The 19,227-nt window shown below is 41.0% G+C and overlaps 1 protein-coding gene across 1 annotated transcript in view; it reads left to right on the forward strand.

Annotated features, from left to right (window-relative positions):
* The window catches only part of LOC128833815 (nesprin-1-like), an 87,096-nt gene that overhangs the window by 58,879 nt on the left and 8,990 nt on the right, over nucleotides 1-19,227 (forward strand). The window contains exons 19-26 of the mRNA XM_054021968.1: nucleotides 2,623-2,787; nucleotides 3,313-3,447; nucleotides 7,822-7,980; nucleotides 8,345-8,553; nucleotides 8,842-8,950; nucleotides 13,472-13,636; nucleotides 15,358-15,525; nucleotides 18,150-18,326. Of these exons, the coding sequence (XP_053877943.1) occupies nucleotides 2,623-2,787; nucleotides 3,313-3,447; nucleotides 7,822-7,980; nucleotides 8,345-8,553; nucleotides 8,842-8,950; nucleotides 13,472-13,636; nucleotides 15,358-15,525; nucleotides 18,150-18,326 (1,287 nt within the window). The remainder of the gene's footprint in view (nucleotides 1-2,622; nucleotides 2,788-3,312; nucleotides 3,448-7,821; nucleotides 7,981-8,344; nucleotides 8,554-8,841; nucleotides 8,951-13,471; nucleotides 13,637-15,357; nucleotides 15,526-18,149; nucleotides 18,327-19,227) is intronic.

Consider the following 19,227-nt stretch of genomic DNA (forward strand, 5'->3'; position numbering starts at 1 on the left):
AACAAAACATGGAATCTGGTAGTTAAGAACAGAGATTTTTTCGAACGAAAGCTACAAGAAATTAACCAACAAAAAAACACAGTGAAAAATGTGGTATCCATCCCTGCAAGTGATTTAAAAGCATCATATCCAGTTGCATACCACATTGCCAAGAATAAAAAGCCTTATGCAATTAGGGAAAAACTGATTCTCCCAGCAGCAATTGACGTTGGCAGGACTAGGCTTGGTGACAGTGTGGCAGAGAAGTTAAAAATGATCCTGCTGTCAGACAACACAGTCAGCTGCCAAATCTTTGACATGTCAGAAAATATAACGGCACAGCTGATCTCTTGATTGCAAACCAGTTTATTTGAAATCCAGTTGGATGAAGCAACGCATATATCCAAAGCTCATTTAATTGCTTACGTTTGGTACTCTCACGGAACATCAATATTGGGAGATTTTTTTTGTTCTGGAAGCCAATTAAGATTCATACAACTGGATCTGAACTGTTTAACATTTTAAATGACTTTCTAACTTCTCACGAGTTGAAGTGGGAAGCCTGCATGGAACTCTGCATGGATAGAGCCCCTTCTAAGTCTGAAGGTAGGGCAGGTTTAAAGGCCAAAATGTTTGAAATTGTGCCACATATTTTGTGGACTCATTGTGTGATACACTGCAAAGCCCTTGCAAGTCGAAACGCGGATCACGTACTTATAGTTCTGCTGTTAAAATCGTGAACTTTATCAAGACACAGCCCATAAAGGTACTTCTCTTTGCAATGCTTTTTGAAGAAATGGAAGTGGAGCATGATGCTTTGTTGTTTCACATGGAAGTCAGTTGGCTATCAGTGGGAAAGTGTTGCAACGTGTTTATGAACTGCGAAACGAAATTTGACTTTTTCTGATGGATTTGAATTTCACCAGTGCAGAGACACTGTCCTGCTGTAATCCCTGCTGGCTTGTGCTTTTGGCTTACCTTGCTGATATTTTTTGATAAAATGAATTCTTTTTGCATTGTCTTTTTGCAAGGAGCAGAAAGTACAATTTTTTACTTGCACAACAAAATATCGGCATTCAAGAGAAAACTAGATCTCTGGAAAACAAAAATCAAAACTGGTTTAAGCATTCCAGTTCTGTTGTTAACTGATGTTATCGACGAAACAGAATCTGAACTATTCAGTGTTGTGGAGCCAATTGAGAATCACTTGACTTCTCTCAGAGCCAGTTTTGTAGCTGAAGCAGTGACCTTGTCCCATCTCTCAAATGACATTCAGGACAAGCTGATTGAACTTCAGAGTGATAGCACCCTGGACTGTCAATTTAAAAAAAAGTCTTTAGGGGATTTTTGGTTGAAAGTTTGCTCATAATATCCTGCTTTGTCAAAGTGTGTGATCGAAGCCCTTTTATTGTTTGGTTCATCTTATTTGTGTGAGATCAGATTCTCTGTGTTGGCTATGCTAAAGACAAAGTACCATCTGAGATTGGAAGTGGAGGACAACCTCAGAATGTCAGTTTCAAAAAAATCCTTACAAATTGATAAACTGTCCACAGAGAAACAGGCACACCCTTCACATTAAAATATCGGTGTATTTGTAATTTAATTAAAGTTGTGCTAAGATCTCTGTTAGATTTATGAATAGGCTATCAAGCATGTGTCTGTTTTTGTCTGGGTTGGGGGAGGACACAACCAAAAATTGTAATTCAGAGGGGGGGTCTCTGCTCCAAAAGTTTGAAAACCACTGTTCTTTAAAGTGTCTATGGTAAGCAGGGGTTGTTGCCATTGTTGGTATCTTCAGGCTTCTTGCTGCAAGAGAAGTGCAGCTAGGTACGCTATAGAAAAGTTTTTTTGATTGTTGGTTTTCTGTGGGGGCTTATCGCTTCGAGCCCTTTGTGTGTTTTTTATGCAACTTGGTGAATAAGAGAACTTGTGTATTTGAACTCTAGAAACATTAGCTAACACAAACACAATATATTCTCCATTCTCTTCTTCTCATCAGTAAGTATTGTTCCTCTCATTTTGCAGATTAGGAAACTAAAGCAAAAAAGTTAAGTGATTTGACTAAGACCACAGAAGGATTGAGTGTTAGAGTTGGGATTAAACAATAACAGTGACTGCCTTTCACAGTACTGAGCAGTATTCACAATGCTCAGATGCAGGCAGCTAGATGGAAATAAGTTTTTTGCCAACCTCCACATCTGGAGGTTGGTTTAGGACCCTCAAAAATCAAGAGACCTGTAGTTCATGGGTCTCAAATGCCAAACCAGGGTGTCTCTGATAGGAGGGGACCATGAATAACTTGTGATCTTTAGAAAAATCCCAGTGACAAACTTCCTACAGTACCAGCCAGTTTACATTTCAAGACTTGCTTTGCATAAAAAAGGTCTAAAAAAGGTCACAATGATAGGTCATATGGAAATCCCCCAGATTCATTACATTAGTTTTATTTTATTTTAATGGGAGAATGAGATTAACATGGACATTTATAGGTACCAGAGGAGAAGCTGTGAACACCATAAACCCAAAGGGCAGCAGGAAACATTTTAATGAAGGACTGTGGATAGTATAGTCAATAAAGATCATAATTCAGAAAATAATCTGGGGAAAAAATACAAGATCATTTTTTCTTCACTTGTAATTTAGGATATGGTCAAGAAGACTGGTGACTGGAGAAAAAATGTAGAAGCAAATAGCCGTTTGATGAAAAAATTTGAGGAGTCCAGGGCAGAACTAGAGAAAGTGCTACAGATTGCCAATGGATGCCTAGAAGAAAAAGGAAATCCTGAAGAACTTCTCAGGAAACATACTGTGAGTAGATTCTCTGACATTCATTGCAGTCACTATGTAGGCTTTAACAATAGACATATGTTACACTAGTACAAAGTCTATTTAATCTTATAAATGACATGGAATCTGATGTTAGAATGATACTGTTCAGGAGGACGTAGTGGCAAGAAAAAATATCGGAGTTCTTATTAAGTAAATGAGCTCATTGGTAATATTACTACTTTTATTCTTCTTTAAAAATACTGTTTCAGTGCAGAATCCTATGTGTATAAGCTACCAATTCTGTACAGTTGCTGAAATGTACAAGAGTTAGTTGATACTCTACTTTAGAAATTATTCAGGAATATCTCCTGCTAACTCCTCCCCTGCTAAATATTGTACCATTTCTTAACTTGAATTCAGTCTTTTTAATGCAGCTATCTTCCAAACTTGCAGAGAGCTTGTATGTGGTGGTATAAAATATGTAATTCTGAACTTCATTCCTGCTGCTTTCCATAGCAATAACATTAAGCAACTTAATCTTCTAACCTTTACTTTCAATATCAGGAGTTTTTCAGCCAGTTGGACCAAAGAGTGCTTAATGCCTTCCTGAAAGCTTGTGATGAACTTACTGACATCCTTCCTGAGCAAGAACAACACAGCCTGCAGGAAGCTGTTAGGAAACTCCATAAGCAGTGGAAGGTTAGTATTTAAATTAGAACTCTGGAATTGTAAACTGAATAGCTCCAGAGGCCCAACTGTCCAAGCAATATGTTGTGGATGGAAACTGGGGACATCTTGTCCCTCTTCTTCCTTTTTCCTCTTTCTGAATAAGAGAAAAAGACCCATTGACTGTAAAATCAAATACAAATTACACAAAACTATGTTAAAAGAATATTATTACAGTTGCAAAGTTGAGCACTCAAAAGTAATGGAAATGCCAGAATTAAGCTTGCCAGTGCAAGTTTAATTTGGTCCCCCTGTGAATATGCATTATGATACAGTCATTAATTACATGGTCACAAACTACTTTTTCCATAGGATGCCTGTATCATTCAGAACACAGGATGGACAGTGTTCACTTAAATAGCAGCTAGTCAATATTTTCTTTTCCCCTCATTGTTTAATGTGTGGCTCTAGACCTTAGTTATTGTACTATTCAAACACAGACAGAATTATTAATTTCTTCATGGGCATTCTTGTGTCACCCATCACTATAGTATCTGAGTGCTTCGTAGACATTAATGAGTTAATCTTCACAATACCTCTGTGAGGTGAGGGAAGTTATCCCCATTAGAGAAATGGGGAACTGAGGCACAACTGAGGATTAGGTCAAACATATTGCTCAATTTGAAACACTGAGGACTTGATTTTTCAGAGTATTTAGTAGTATATTGCTTTATATCTTTATATATTTGAACACAGTTCCCATTGTCTTCATTTGCACCTGTGAGTACTTAGCACTTCTGCAAATCAAACCCAAGTTGGGCACCCAGAGAATGAGGAACACACAGCTAGTGACCACCTGTGAAGAATTTAGTGTAAGTGAGTTGCCCACTGTCATATAGAAACTTGGTGGCCAGTTTTCCAGGGCAACATTCAGCTTCCTAAATCATGAGACCCACCTTTCTCTTCCTGCAATCCTCTGCCTCATTCACTACACACCTTCCAACTTCTGAAACAAATGAGATAGGTGTCCTACAGATGACAATCTCCTTTGCTATGCAGCCCTGATTCATCTCCCAGAGCAGGTCCATCCTGTGCACTGAATGATGCAGGGGTCATGTGGAAAACACAGTATGTGGTCATGTATTTAAGGACTGTATCATAATGTATATACACAGTGGGGTTAAAGTAAGATTTCTAAGACATATTTAATTCTGGCACTTTCTACTTTTGAGTACTTGACTTTGTTCTTTTAATGTAGATTTTTGTGTGTAATTTCCTAGTTTTTTTTTAAAAAGCAAACTGAAAAAAAAATTCCATCATGTGGCATCGTGTTGACACCCACATGGATCATCAGCAGAGTTGGAACCTTTAGATTCCACCACACAATCCTCTGCTACTTGAGCTAATGGACTAACTGATAGCAATAGTAGGTTATCCTCCTCTATATGGACCAGCACAACAGGGGGAAGAGACACACATTTTGTCAGTGGGTTTCACAGATATTTCCTGACAGAAGAAGAATGGTGAGACCCAGGAATCTTGGGCTCCATTTCAGGTTCAGGAGGGATGTGTGTTTTAGTGGGTAGAGACTCTTCTGCCTGTTTCCTCCCTAGCTTGATCCCTTCCAACTTCTTCTTGTTCCAGTCCTATCTCTTTCCCTTCCCTGACTCCTCATCACAATCTCATTCTCCTCACCTACCCAATCTCCACTCCTCAGATTTCTAATCTCAGTCCCAGTCTCCGTTCCCACCCAGTTGTAGTCTACCCCACTGGAATACCAGTCCCAGTCTCCCTCCCCCCGTGTCCATGATTCGGTCTCCTTTCCCTGTTATTTCCAGTTCTTTCCCCAGGTTTTTAGTCCCAGTTTCCTTGCCTAGCCAGTACCAGTTTCCCCCTCTCAACTCCTCATTGAAGTAGTCCTCTTCCCCCAGCCTCCAGTCATCCCCTGCCCACATTCCCCCTCGCCATTGGCTCCCAGTCTCAGTCTCCCTCCCTCCCTGAACTCCAATTTCAGTGTCTCTGAACCAGCCATCTCCTTGTCCCAGTTCTCCCCTTACATCCTAGCTTCTTGTCAGATGTGTCTCCCCTCCACTCAACCTTCTTCCCACTGCCCAGCCAGTCCCAGTCTCTTCCCAGGGTCCTCATCCAATCTCAGTCTTTCCACTCCATCTATTTGCTCCCAGTCTCACATCCCGCATTTCCAGTCTCCTTGCTGAACCCGTCCCAACTCTCATTTCTAATGCCCAGACTTTGTTTTTTCCCTAGTATCATTCTTGGAAATGGCTGAACTGTTTTGGCTGAAATTAAAAAAAAAAAACCCACCATCAGCCTGAGACAGACATCTCACATGGAAAATTTCAGCCAGAACAGTTAAAGTCTGGAAAAGTTGAAAGCAGCTGAAAACTGAGTTTTATAATGGGAAGTGTCGAGCAATAAGAGGTGGTACCAGTGCTGCTACTAGTGCTGCCTTTAATATCACCTAATCTTTTCATGCTTTACACTGAAGCAGAGCTGCCTGTAGTTACTGTAGTAACACTAATAAAACAGATTTTTAATAGATTAGGCTTTCAGTTTAAACAGTTTAAACAGTGCTTACTGCCAAAGACTAAAGTGACTGAGCAAAGACTGATAATAAGTCACGGAATAATTTTATTATACTTTATGGGCCAAGTTTTCAAATAGTCCTCTCAGAATATGCCTACAGAATATTCAGGTTCAACATCTGGGGAAGCACAAAGCTCTCCATTTGAGTTCATCTTGCATACATCATTGGGGGAGCTAAATATCTAGAGTGGGGTTTTCAAAAGCATGCAGCATTGGCGTAATTCTCTGGGAATTTTACCATTGACTGCAATGCAAGCAATATTAGGCCAACACTGGCCATTTTGGAAAATCCTGCCCCTAATAAGTCACATTTTGTGTGAGCTTGTGGCTTTTCATATACACAAAAGCAGGTGCCCTTGGGGGGCTGTTGCTAATGTAGCCACACTACTATTATCTTCATTATCATTCTAGGTAGCACCTAGAATACTGTGCCATGGCAGGTAAATAGTATAATGGCTAACGAGGGTCAGGCTGGAGAATCTTGCCTACATGCTCGGGGTTTTACTGATTGCCATATTTGGGGTCGGGAAGGAATTTTTCTCCAGGGTGAATTGGCAGAGGCCCTGGAGGTTTTTCGCCTTCCTCCGCAGCATAGGGCAGGGATCGCTAGCAGGAGGATTCTCTGCTAATTGAAGTCTCTAAGCCACAGGATTTGGGGACTTCAACAGCAGAGTCAAGGGAAAGGGTGAGGACGGCTTTGTGGCCTGCATCATGCAGGGGGTCAGACCAGATGATCATAATGGTCCCTTCTGACCTTAAAGTCTATGTGTCTATGAGTCTATGAGAAGCCCCAGTCATAGATCAGAACCTCACTGTGCTAGGCACTGTACACACTATTGTGAAAACAACAAGGAGTCCTTGTGGCACCTTAGAGACTAACACATTTATTTGGGCATAAGCTTTCGTGGGCTGGAACCCACTTCATCAGATGCATGGAGTGGAAAATACAGGAGCAGCTATAAATACATGAAAAGATGTGAGTTGCCTTACCAAGTGTGAGGTCAGTCTAACGAGACAAATCAATTAACAGCAGGATACCAAGGAGGAAAATAACTTTTGAAGTGGTAATGAGAGTGGCCCATTTCAGACAGTTGACAAGAAGGTGTGAGTAACAGTAGGGAGAAATTAGTATTGGGGATTTTAGGTTTAGGTTTTGTAATGACTCAATCACTCCCAGTCTTTATTCAGGCCTAATCTGATGGTGTCCAGTTTGCAAATTAATTCCAGTTCTGTAGTTTCATGTTGGAGTCTGTTTTTTAAGTTTTTTTGTTGGAGAATTGCCACTTTGAGGTCTGTTATTGACCAGAGAGATTGAAGTGTTCTCCTACTGATTTTTGAATGTTATGATTCCTGATGTCAGATTTGTGTCCATTTATTCTTTTGCATAGAGACTGTCCACATACCATTAAGTGCCTGCAATACCCCTCTGCAATGTACGTTGGCCAAACTGGACAGTCTTATGCCCAAATAAATCTGTTAGTCTCTAAGGTACCACCTCATTGTTTTTGCTCATACAGACTAACATGGCTACCACTCTGAAACCTGTCAATATTGTGAAAGAAGGTACCTGTCCTAAAGAGCTTGTGATCTAAGTATATAACTAATAATTCTGTGTAATAGATTTATTTTATTTCCCTTCATACATGAATGCTGAAAAACATCTGTTCTGTGTGTGTTATAGCATGTATGTGATTTCTGTTGCACTTTAAAAATTGTTCTATAATTCTCATTTAGTAGCCTTACATTGGATGAATGAGAATCATGCTTGCTTTCTGTTTTTGTTTTTTTCCCTATGGAGTATAGGATCTCCAGGCAGAAGCCCCATATCATTTGGTCCATCTGAAGATTGAAGTGGAGAAAAGCAAACTCCTAGGCACAGTGGAAGAGTGTAGATCTGAACTTGCTAGAGAGAACAAGCTGGTATCCAGCAAGGGCAGTGAAAAGATCATCAAAGAGCACAAGGTATGCACCATGTGCCACCAAGTGGATATGTGTGTAAATGCATTCAAATACAAAGGATATAAAAACCAAGGTCTCATTGACCACAATCAAGTTACTCCAGATTCACACTAATGCAACTCTATTGATTTCAGCCATGTGAAACTGGTGTAACATGGCAGTAAATTGGACCCCTGGATGGAGGTTCTATAAGTTCTCTGAACAACTTTTAAGTGTATTAAGATTTGAAACTTGAAAGGAAAGGTGAATTTGATTTACTTTTGTACTGATATGCAAAAGCTGGGAGCCTACTTAATTTTATATAAAAAATAAATGTGATTTGTGGCTTTGCCAGTTTGTATTATTGTTGCTTTTTCCCCCTTTTCAGTTTTTCTTCAGTGATAAGGGACCCTATCAGTTGTGTGAGAAAAGGCTGCAGCTGATTGAAGAACTGTGCCTAAAACTCCCAGAATGGTATCAACTTAAGACTACATCAGAAAGCAGCCAAGAAACCCTCAAGGAACTTAAATCCCAGATTGATAGCACCTATGTGAAGCTAAAAGAGAATCCTGACAAATGGAAGGAGTACAATAATAGGTACTAGTTCTGTTGTTAGCTGGGTATGACAGAACCTTGGTCAGAACAATTAGTATATGTGCTCTTCTTTAAAACTTCCAGTCATAGAAAAATACAATTCAAGGAATAGTAAATGCTTTTTTTGTTCACAAACAGAAAACTCTATTTTATATAGTAGGTCCAAAATAATCTGTTTTTCTTCTCCTTGTTGTTTTTTATTTAAGCTAATAATTATCTGCTGTGGCTTGATAAAGGCTAGTTTACAGCTAACTTTTAACTTGTTTTCTGTTGTGTGGTCTTTGATTTCAGAATTTCTGAATTAGCAAGTTGGATTTCATCAAAGGAGAGTGAGCTAAAGAAGATGAAGCATGATGTCAATGATACTGCCAAATACAAACAATTTAAAACAGCCACGGAGGTTAGTTCTTAGCTTATATTCAACTAAAGGAGAGTGATTTCTTCCCTGGACTTCAACGATGTTCCCCAGTTCAACTGCACAGAGTCGGCACCTAGGGCCTATACAAAAAGAGAAGCTGGAGGCAGGGTCCATCTCACCACCTACCTTCACATCAGTGAGCAGACCTGGCTGGCAACACAGAGGCATCGCGTTTAAGGCCAGAAGAGACAACCAGAATATCTAGTCTGACCTCCTATATATCACAGCAACATCACCCAGCACCTGCACACTAAACCCAACAACCAAAATTAGACCAAAGTGTTACAGCCCCCAGAAGACTAAACTGTTGTTTGCCACAAGCAGAGAATAGGAGAGACCAAGGTGCACTAATGCCCAAGACCCCTGCAATGGCAGGGAATATAGTGAGGCATACCCTAATGATCCTGGACAGTTAACCACACCCCATACTGGGACAACCCCCCAAAGGTCACTGCCAACCTGATCTAGGAGAAAAATCCTTCCAAACCCCACATATGGCCATCAGTTGGACCCTGAGCATGTGAACAAGAACCAGCCAGCCTGAAAGAGAGAAAGTTGGGCACCACCTCAGTGCAACATCCCACCCTGGCCAGTGTCCCATCTTCAGCAGTGGCCTTCAGAAGAAGGAGACAAAAGACCCTAGAATACATATTGGGTGGGGGAGTCCCTTCCTGACCCCTGTGTGTGACTGGCTGAACCCCCAAAACATGAGATTTTAGGAGCATAGGACATAAACTGGAAGGGATGCCAAGCCTGCCCTCCACCATCACAAACGGCCCCTTCATACAATTGCACTCATAAATTTGTCCAGCTCGCTCTTAAAACTAATTAAGTTGTTTGCCCCCGCAATTCCTAATGGGAGGTGGTTCCAGAACCTCTCCTCTCTGGTGGTTAGAAATTTTTCTTGTAATTTCCAGCTGGGATTTGTTCATGGCCAATTTGTATCCATTTGTTCTTGTGCCAACATTGTCCTTTACAAACTCTTCCAGTCTCCTCCCATAAGACAGGCCCTCCATATCCCTGATCATCCTAATAGCCCTTCTCTGCACCTGTTCCAGTTTAAATTCATCTTTCTTGAACATGGGTAACCAGAACTGTACACAGTATTCCACATGAGTTCTTACCCTGGCCTGGTACAATGGCATTAATACTCCTCTATCCCTATTGGAAATGCCTGGCCTGATAAACTTAGGACTGCATTTGTCTTTTTCACAGGTGCATCACATTGGTGGCTCATAGTCATCCTGTGATAGACCCACACACCTAGGCTCTCTTCTTTTCTGTGACTTCCAACTGATGAGCCATCAGCTTGTAGCAGAAATTCTTATTAGAGCCTAAGACCTTGCACTTTGTAGTACTGAATTTCATCCCATTTCTGTTATTCCAGGCTTCAGCGTCATCCAGCTCTTCCTGTACAATATTCCCACCCTCTTCTGGATTGATGGTGCCTCCCAACTTTGTATCATCGGCACATTTCATTAGCGCAGACTTACTTTTTATGCCAAGGTCATTAACAAAAATATTAAATAAGATTGGGCCCAAGACTGATTCTTGAGGATCTCCACTAGTAACCTCCCTCCAGTCTGGTAATTCACCTTTCAGCAGAACCTGTTGCCTTATCCCCATTAGCCAGTTCCTTTTCCACCTTACAATACTTCTCTTGATCCCTACCTTCCCTAATTTAACTAATAATTTCCTATGTGGTATCATGTCAAATGCTTTCCTAAAGTCCAAAAATATTAGTTTTACTCCACTTCCCTTATCCAAAAATCAGTTATTTTCTCAAACAAGGAAATCAGGTTAGTTAGGCATAGTCTGTCTTTGGTAAACCCATATTGCATTATATCCCCTTTTCCATTTGCCTCCATGAATTTAATTATTCTTTTCTTCACAATTTGTTCTAAAGCCTTGCAAACAACTGAGGTCAGACTAACAGATCTGTAATTGCCAGAATCACTTTTTTTCCTTTTCTTAAATATACCTACAACGTTAGCTGTTGTGCCATTTTATGGCACTACCCCTGAATAGATAGAAGTATTAAAAATCCTTACTATTAGGCTAGCAAGCTATCATGCCAGTTCTTTCAGTGTTTTGGGATGGAAATTATCCAGTCTCTTCCTCCCCCCTCCCCCCTTTAGAGCATTAAGCTCTTTAAGAGGAGAGCGCTGATTGAGGAGCTGAACCTTTGACTAAATTCATTGAGGTTAATAACTCAGGGTGTATATCGGGACAGAATTTGACCCTTTTTCTTTTTTACAGTAGAAGGGAGAACAGGACTACAAATTAGTACAGTTTATCGAGGTTCATGAAAGTCATTAACGGATTATAAGGCTTACCTATGCAGAGAAAAGGAATTTGAGTGACCTTGAAAAAGCACACAAGTCAGAGGATTAATGGCATGACTCTGCTATATCCTCTTATTAGCACTGGCTTAGAGACATAAACAGTTGGGAAAAAGTGAGTGAAATTGGAAAAAATTGCTATTTTAGAAATTTTAAAAAGGATATAGATGCTTATATAATTTGAAATATTATTCAACAAATAACACTCTAGAGAAAATCAGAGTTAACAATAAAAAATAAATTATTAATTAAAAATTATAATTAAAATCTTTATTACATTCTATAAATAACTATGGCTTCTTTAACAAGCAGCAGGGAGATTTCTTGTGCTGTTAACATTCTTCACCTTGTAAAAAATGTGAAGGTGTAATCAGAAACATTTTGTTTCTATTCGGGTCATTCCTAATTTCCACATCTGCTATGTTGAATAGAAGAGCTGGTGCGGTCACCTATAGATAAAAGCCATTTTTTTGGTACTTAATAAAAACCAGTTAAAGCTAATGCAATGCTTTGCATACCATGCCATCCAGTTTTATTCGGAACTCCCCATTGATTTCGCAGGTGATTTCTACATGCCATAGAAGGCAAGGTTTGACTGGTTTAAGTACCAGTTTATTAACACTGCACTGAGGTGTTAATATCTCATTGAATGACTTCATTGTGATGTGATGAGAAGGTATACACGCCATATCTGTAAAAATGGCAAAATAGTGGTGTTTTTGGTAAATAGCCTTTCAGCTCTTACACCTCTGAGCAGTTCCATTTTAGTCAATGGGACTTCTCACATGTGGAAAGGCTTTACCATTGGTCCCTAAAATGACCACATCAATATTTTTTTAAAAGCATGGGTTTTTATATGTAGGGAAAATGTGCTTCATTTACCTTTTGTACTGTGAGTGCTAATACAGAGAAGGACTTAGGTGCCTAATTGCCACTTTAGGCACCTAGCTCCCAAAATCAGGCACCACTGGGATTCACAAAACCCCCTCCTCCAACCCTGTAGGCACCTACATTTGTGCAGTAAAAGTTCCCTGGGTGCCTATGTTTCTGCCTTTGAGCAAGATCACAGCAGCTCCACTCCAAGGGTCTGGATGCCTAAGCCTCAGAGCAATGCACAATCCAGGACAAGATCAGTGTTCCTCCTCCTAAATTGCCCACCCGGGAAGCGTGTTCAGTCCTCACCTTCCAAATTCGGCACTTATAGACAAACTGACACAAAATGGAGGGGTGAACCTCCCTCTTAACTTTTAGTGGTTAGCGTATTCACCTGAGATGTGGGAGAGCCTGCCACCTGAGAGGGAGAAGGGATTTGAACCCGTGAGTGCTCTAAAAAAGTTTCTTTGTAACTCTGGCCTAAGTATCTGAAAACAGATGAAAACATAATAAAATGTTGCTAATTTGGCTAATCCCAATACTCTTTAAAACAGGGATCGGCAACCTTTGGCCTGCAGCCCACCAGGGTAAGCCCCCTGGCAGTCTGGGCCGGTTTGTTTACCTGCCGCGTCCGCAGGTTCGGCCAATCGCGGCTCCCACTCTCCGTGGTTTGCCACTCCAGGCCAATGGGGGCGGCGGGAAGCGGCTGCCAGCACATCCCTCGGCCCGCGCCACTTCCCGCAGCCCCCATTGGCCTGGGATGGCAAACCGCGGCCAGTGGGAGTCGCGATCAGCCAAACCTGCGGACACAGCAGGTAAACAAACCAGCCCAGCCCGCCAGGGGGCTTACCCTGGAGGGCCGAGTGCCAAAGGTTGCCGATCCCTGCTTTAAAATATGCAGTGTAATCCTATTTTAGATACATATATGCAGGATATTGTATGGTCAATATATGACAAAATATATACAATAGTATATACCATGTGGATAATGAGCACCAAAAATGCCAGCCTGTAGGGAAAAAAAACAGGCTTCAGCAATGTAATCAGTAGGGGACAATCCTGTATTGCTTGTGGAAGGAATGCAGGATTCAGCCCTATGTAGAACATGACAGACTCCATGGGAATTAGAGAAAAATACTATCCTGCAGTCTTCAAAGGAAAGTACACAGATTCTTACACACATACTTTTGTGCTGCTAACCATAGGATTGCTGGCAAATTGCCCATGAATATTATTCGCTGATATATTTAATTGATTCTAAGCTTGTACATTTGTGATTCTTTTGTAGTTAATCCAACAAGATATCAGCAAACAAGGAGAAAATGTCAACTGGCTGAAATCTAGACTTGCTGTCCTGACTGAGGTTTCTGCTGAGGATGAAGCCAGAAAGAAAGAGAATGAGCTATCTAAACTTTCTAGTGACTTCAAGGGACTCCTACATTTGCTGGCTGAGGTAAAATATGAGAAACACAATGCCACTACATTTACAGCATCATATGTAGTGACATCAGCCATGCTGCACAAGACTAAGTGACCTGCTGTTTTTTTTAATTACACTAGAAGCACACAGCAACCCAAATTCATTCAGGTTCCAGATGCAACAAAGCCTTGAGTCTAACAAACAAAAATATTGACAGAGCTGATCAGCAGACTCCTGAATCTTTCTCTGCTTCAGATGAACATTTCTGAATCCTGAATATCTGCAGTGCTTTAGGAGTTTTTATCTAAAAAAAAGAGGAACATTAGTTTGCTATAATTAAATACTATCAAGCATTTTACATTGACAGCCTGGTGATGTGGGTGTCTCAGGTTTGGAAGTCTCAGGATTCAGTTGTTGCAACCACTAGGCTAAATCACACCCTTGCTCTCCAAAGTAAGAACATCTAACATGAATTAGATTGGCAGAATCAGGCTCTAAGTGATTGGGCCCCCTGCCATTTTTACTGGCTGATCTGCAACCAAATTCTGGTACCACTGAAGTCAGTGGGAGTTTTTGGCCCCTAAGAGACAGCATACTAGAACACTACTTTCTGGCCTGAGAAAAGGGTTATTGATGAGTCATTGTAAACAGAACTGTTTTGCATGGTTCATCAACGCCTGAATCACATCTTTTGGGCACCGATGTTTCCCCAGAACACATGGCACCACGTCAGCCCACTTCACCTCTGACCCCTCCATTCTCTAGTGAGGAAGAAGATACTGAGGAGGAAGGTGTCTTCTTATCTCAGCATTCCTCTCCCATAGAATCTACTCTGGGTCCACCTGTATAGCCTAAAACCCGTCACAGGGCTGACATCCAGACCTGGTAGGGCTTCCCATGAATGCCACTGCTTATGCCATTCCCCACTCAGTGACCCTACTGGGACCCCTGAGGGCATACAGGAGACATTATCTCAGACCCCCGAGCCTATACAGAGAGAGGCTTAGATCTCCCCCATCACTCTCCATTGCTGCACCTTCAGAGCCCCCTGAGGAGAGAGCTGAAGAACAGGAAGAATGGGTTGGAAATACAGCATAATATAACTGTTCATGGTATTTAAGTGAATTTACCTCTTGTCACATCCAAAAGCAAGAGCCAAGAAAAGCAGAGATCCATGAACATTTAAAACAAAAACAGGAAATGGTTACTAAACTTTTTCAGAACCTAAATATGGTTTGGCTTTATGTTGTCCTCAAATTTAGAGTGAAGGTTCTGTTGATCCTTAATCTGCCTGAAATATTTCACACATTCCTAAAAACTGAAATCTGTTTTCTGACTAACTACATTTTGTATTTGTATTTTCTTCCACTGGTATATTATTGTAGAATTGTTGATGAATGCTAGGCTAATAGGAAGTACAAATAATATACTGAGAGAGATCCTCAAATTGTGTAAATTGTCATAACTGATCTGAAATAAATGGAGTTATGACAATTTATACCACTTGAAGATATGACCCATAAAGTATTGCAAAGACATTGCAAACAGATAGAAATTAGGGTAGGGTAGTCATGTTTTAGGGCTATGAATGTTTTTAGTTTTTCTTTAAATACAAAGCAAAAAGAAGGTCCTAAACGACCTGGAGATGTATGGGTTTTGCATTACAGACAATTATCATGTGTTACAAAAAATACCCCAAATGTAAATTAACCCTGTTCAGCTATTGCATATTTCAATTTTGTCCATAAATATAGATTGAGAAGATGTTAAGCACTGTTGGGGATTGTGTCCAATACAAAGAAGAAGTAAAAAGTGCCCTAGAAGAACTAATTACCAACTCAAAAGAAGCCCAAGTAGAGGCTGAAAAAATCTTAGATACAGAAAGCTTATTACAAGCTCAACAACTGCTTCTGCATCATCAGGTAGGACAACTGGTCATACCAGATTTGATGTACTTGTTATGTGGAGTTTGTGTCATTGACAAGCTAGAGGGTTTGTGTGGCTTCTCCTATGGTGTACTGCAGTGTATTTAATATGACAATGTCAGGTAAAAAGTATAGCCCCAGCATAGGGAAATAGTGCCTCTGTAAGAGTGCTCATGTAGCCATGCTATGCTGATGGGAGAGAGCTCTTCCATTGACATAATAAAATCAGCTCAGTGAGCGACATAGTGCTGTGCACACGAGTGCTTATGCTGGCAAAACTTATGTCGCTCAAGGGGGTGGGTTTTTTTGTCAGACCCTGGAGCGACAAAAGTTTTGCCGACATAAGTGCTAGTGTAGACATGACCTAAGTGATACTAGTTTATAATGTGGCATTTACTTTGTTTTGAAATAAAAAGACCAAGATTTTCAAACCTGGGTGCCCTAAATAAAAATAGCCAGATTTTCAGTGGAGATGAGCACTAGCAGCTCTCACTGAATTCACTTGCGTTCCAGACCCTCTGAAAATCAGACCATTTTTATTTAGGTGCCAAAGTTTGAAATTTTTGACAAGGTGCACTCTACGGCCTGGTCCCCACTAAGTCCCCACTTCGGACTAAGGTACGCAAATTCAGCTAAGTTATTAACGTAGCTGAATTCGAAGTACCTTAGTCCGAACTTACCGCGGGTCCAGACGTGGCACGGAGGCTCCCCCGTCGATGCCGCGTACTCCTCTCGCCGAGCTGGAGTACCGGCGTCGACGGCGAGCACTTCCGGGATCGATCCCAGAACATCGATTGCCTGCCGCTGGACCCTCTGGTAAGTGAAGACGTACCCTACAAGTATTACCATTTTTAAAGGCTAAGATTCTGATCTGATTGATTTTAGCGTAATTGGAGGAATTATTTACAGCAGTCATTTTTTCCAGTACTGTGCCTCCAGTAACAGAATTTGGTTTGATGATATTATATTGCCATGGTTCAATTAACCCAATGTTTCAATTTGCACAATTAATATTTTTAATATTGAGGGCCAGATTCTGCCTTCAGTTACACGAGTGTATGTAACTGAAGGCAGAATTTGTCCTTAATATTCTGGTTGAGTATGTAAAACTATAAAAAGCTGTTTTGTGTAGTTTACATTAATTGATACGTAATGCAAGATGTCATATTTTCACCAAATCAGATGCTCAGCTACCGCAGTAATAGGTTCAATCCTTAAGGGGACCACTTAGGGATATGGGGCAAAATCAGTACTTGGTCCTGCTAGTGAAGGCAGGGGGCTGGACTCAATGATCTTTCAAGGTCCCTTCCAGTTCTATGAGATAGGTATATCTCAATATATTATTATTAGCACTGACCCTTGGGGCACTCCACTTGATACTGGCTGCCAACTAGACATGGAGCCATTGATCACTACCCGTTGAGCCCGACGATCTAGCCAGCTTTCTATCCACCTTACAGTCCATTCATCCAGCCCATACTTCTTTAACTTTCTGGCAAGAATACTGTGGGAGACGGTATCAGAAGCTTTGCTAAAGTCAAGGAATAACATGTCCACTGCTTTCCCCTCATCCACAGAGCCAGTTATCTCGTCATAGAAGTGAATTAGGTTAGTCAGGTATGACTTGCCCGTGGTGAATCCATGCTGACTGTTCCTGATCACTTCAATCATACTAACAAATACTTCCTTAATAAGAATCACATTATTGTCAGTGTCGGTGCATGGTGTAAATGGTGTTTATTAACCTGTGTTTCTGCACAGTTGGATGTGCCTTGTTGTGTAACTGGAGGATGCTGTGTTGTAGCTCTGTTTCTATACAGCATGTGTCATATTTGTAAAAACTACATCTGTGTTATAGTTGCTGTATCTGCTGGGGTTTTAAGGCTCCGCAAACCTGAGCCAATCTGAGAGAGGCAGGAAGAGGAGCACTACTCACAGAGACTTGGCAGGTTTATCCTTGCATAAGCCAGGAAGAGTTATGGGTGGAATTCTCACCCTGTCCTGGCCCCTGTATGGCAGATGGGGGCAGTGGTACAAAAGGAGTCTTTAAAAGCCCTGGAACTGGCCAGAAGAGAACTGAGACACACAGCTGCAGGCTGCTTTCTGAGGATTCCTTCACAAACCCCAGCAAAGGGACATGTCCGAGGCAGGGCTGGAGGTGGGTGGGACACCCACATGCAAAGGGGTGGAGCTTTCGCATTTGCTGTTTGCTTGCTGTGTAGCTGTACAGTGTGCTTCCCTCAGTGCTGCTCTGCATCTGGCGAGTGACACAGGGAAGGAGCAGAGCTACTGCCATGTCCACAACACAACCAAAGGTGCTCTGGAGCCAGGGGATAGTGAAGCAACGTGAGCCAGCCTCCAGCCATTACTCACTACTTGGTAGCCAGCTTATGCCTGCCTCCTGTGTGGGTGCACAAGCAGGGCAAAAGGGCTCCATGTGTCCTCGCCTTCTGACTGTATTTCTGTTCAGGGAGGAGATAGTGTAGCCCTTTGTCTATTATTCCCTTTGTATAGATATACACATACAGAAAGCTGTGCGTGTGTTTCTGGTGTGCCTGTTTTCAACACTGAACTAAGAAACATTTAAATTTGTATCAATCCTCTTGAATAAATGCTTCTAGCAAAGGACAAAGAGGCTCTGTGCAAAGAGGCAAGATGTTCAACAGCAGATTGCACGAGCTAAGCAGCTGCAGATCGAAGGAGGACTGCCTAGCACAGTGCAAGAAGATTTACAGAAGCTGGAAGGTACATTAGAAAACATGCAGCAGAATATGGAGAAACGGGAAGAAAAATTACAGGTGAGTGTTCTGCATGTAACATTACAGAAATGAATATCCTGTATTCTGTTTTCCCATTTTTTCATGTAATTTAGTTATAGGATTGACAACTTGCTACTTCTTCCAGTGGTAACAGGTCAATGCCCTTTTCTTTAACTTGCTCTTGTATCCGTCTGATGAGAGTTGCATTTACTCTACATTTTAACATTTTTAACAAACCTGTGATCAGTTTCTCACCTTTGAAACTTGGTATGTGGGAACTTCACGGTCAGAACCCAGCCATCCCTCCTGATACTTTTCTTTCCTCGTTTGAGCCAAATGTGTGAACCCTTTTGGATTATAGTACATCATTTACTTTTTTATTAGCTTCTTACTCAGTCCTAATTGACTGTGATAATTCTCATTTAATAAACAAAATGCCTATGAATTCATTTTTAGATGGGGATTATGTGGCATATTTATTCACTGTACAATAGTGAAATTATTTAGGTGGCATTCAATAATAATACCTACCATATATACAGCACTGTGCAAACAATTAAGCCTCACAACTGCTATATGAAATATCCGAATTTCACAGATGGGAAAACAGAGGCACAGAGCAAATCACTGACTCCCTCCTGATTCACAACCCTAAGCTCAATTCACCAGACTACACCCGCCCTTCAATTTTTGCTGCTCAAGGGTGATTGTGCCATTGGATTTGTCATTTTGCTTAGAGGTTTGAAGACACCACAGTTATTTCCTGTTACGATAGGTTAAAACTATATGATTGACATTACAGAGTATTAGAAGACATCTTAATTGTAATTATTGGTGGAAGCAAATTTGGATATTTCTAAAAGGGCTTACCTTCTGCCAAGTCTTAATAGGGGCTTCAGTTTATTTCAGAAACTTGACATTTCAAGGATATGTTCATTAC

Source organism: Malaclemys terrapin, chromosome 3, assembly GCF_027887155.1.
Source record: "Malaclemys terrapin pileata isolate rMalTer1 chromosome 3, rMalTer1.hap1, whole genome shotgun sequence".
Taxonomy (NCBI): Eukaryota; Metazoa; Chordata; order Testudines; family Emydidae; genus Malaclemys; species Malaclemys terrapin.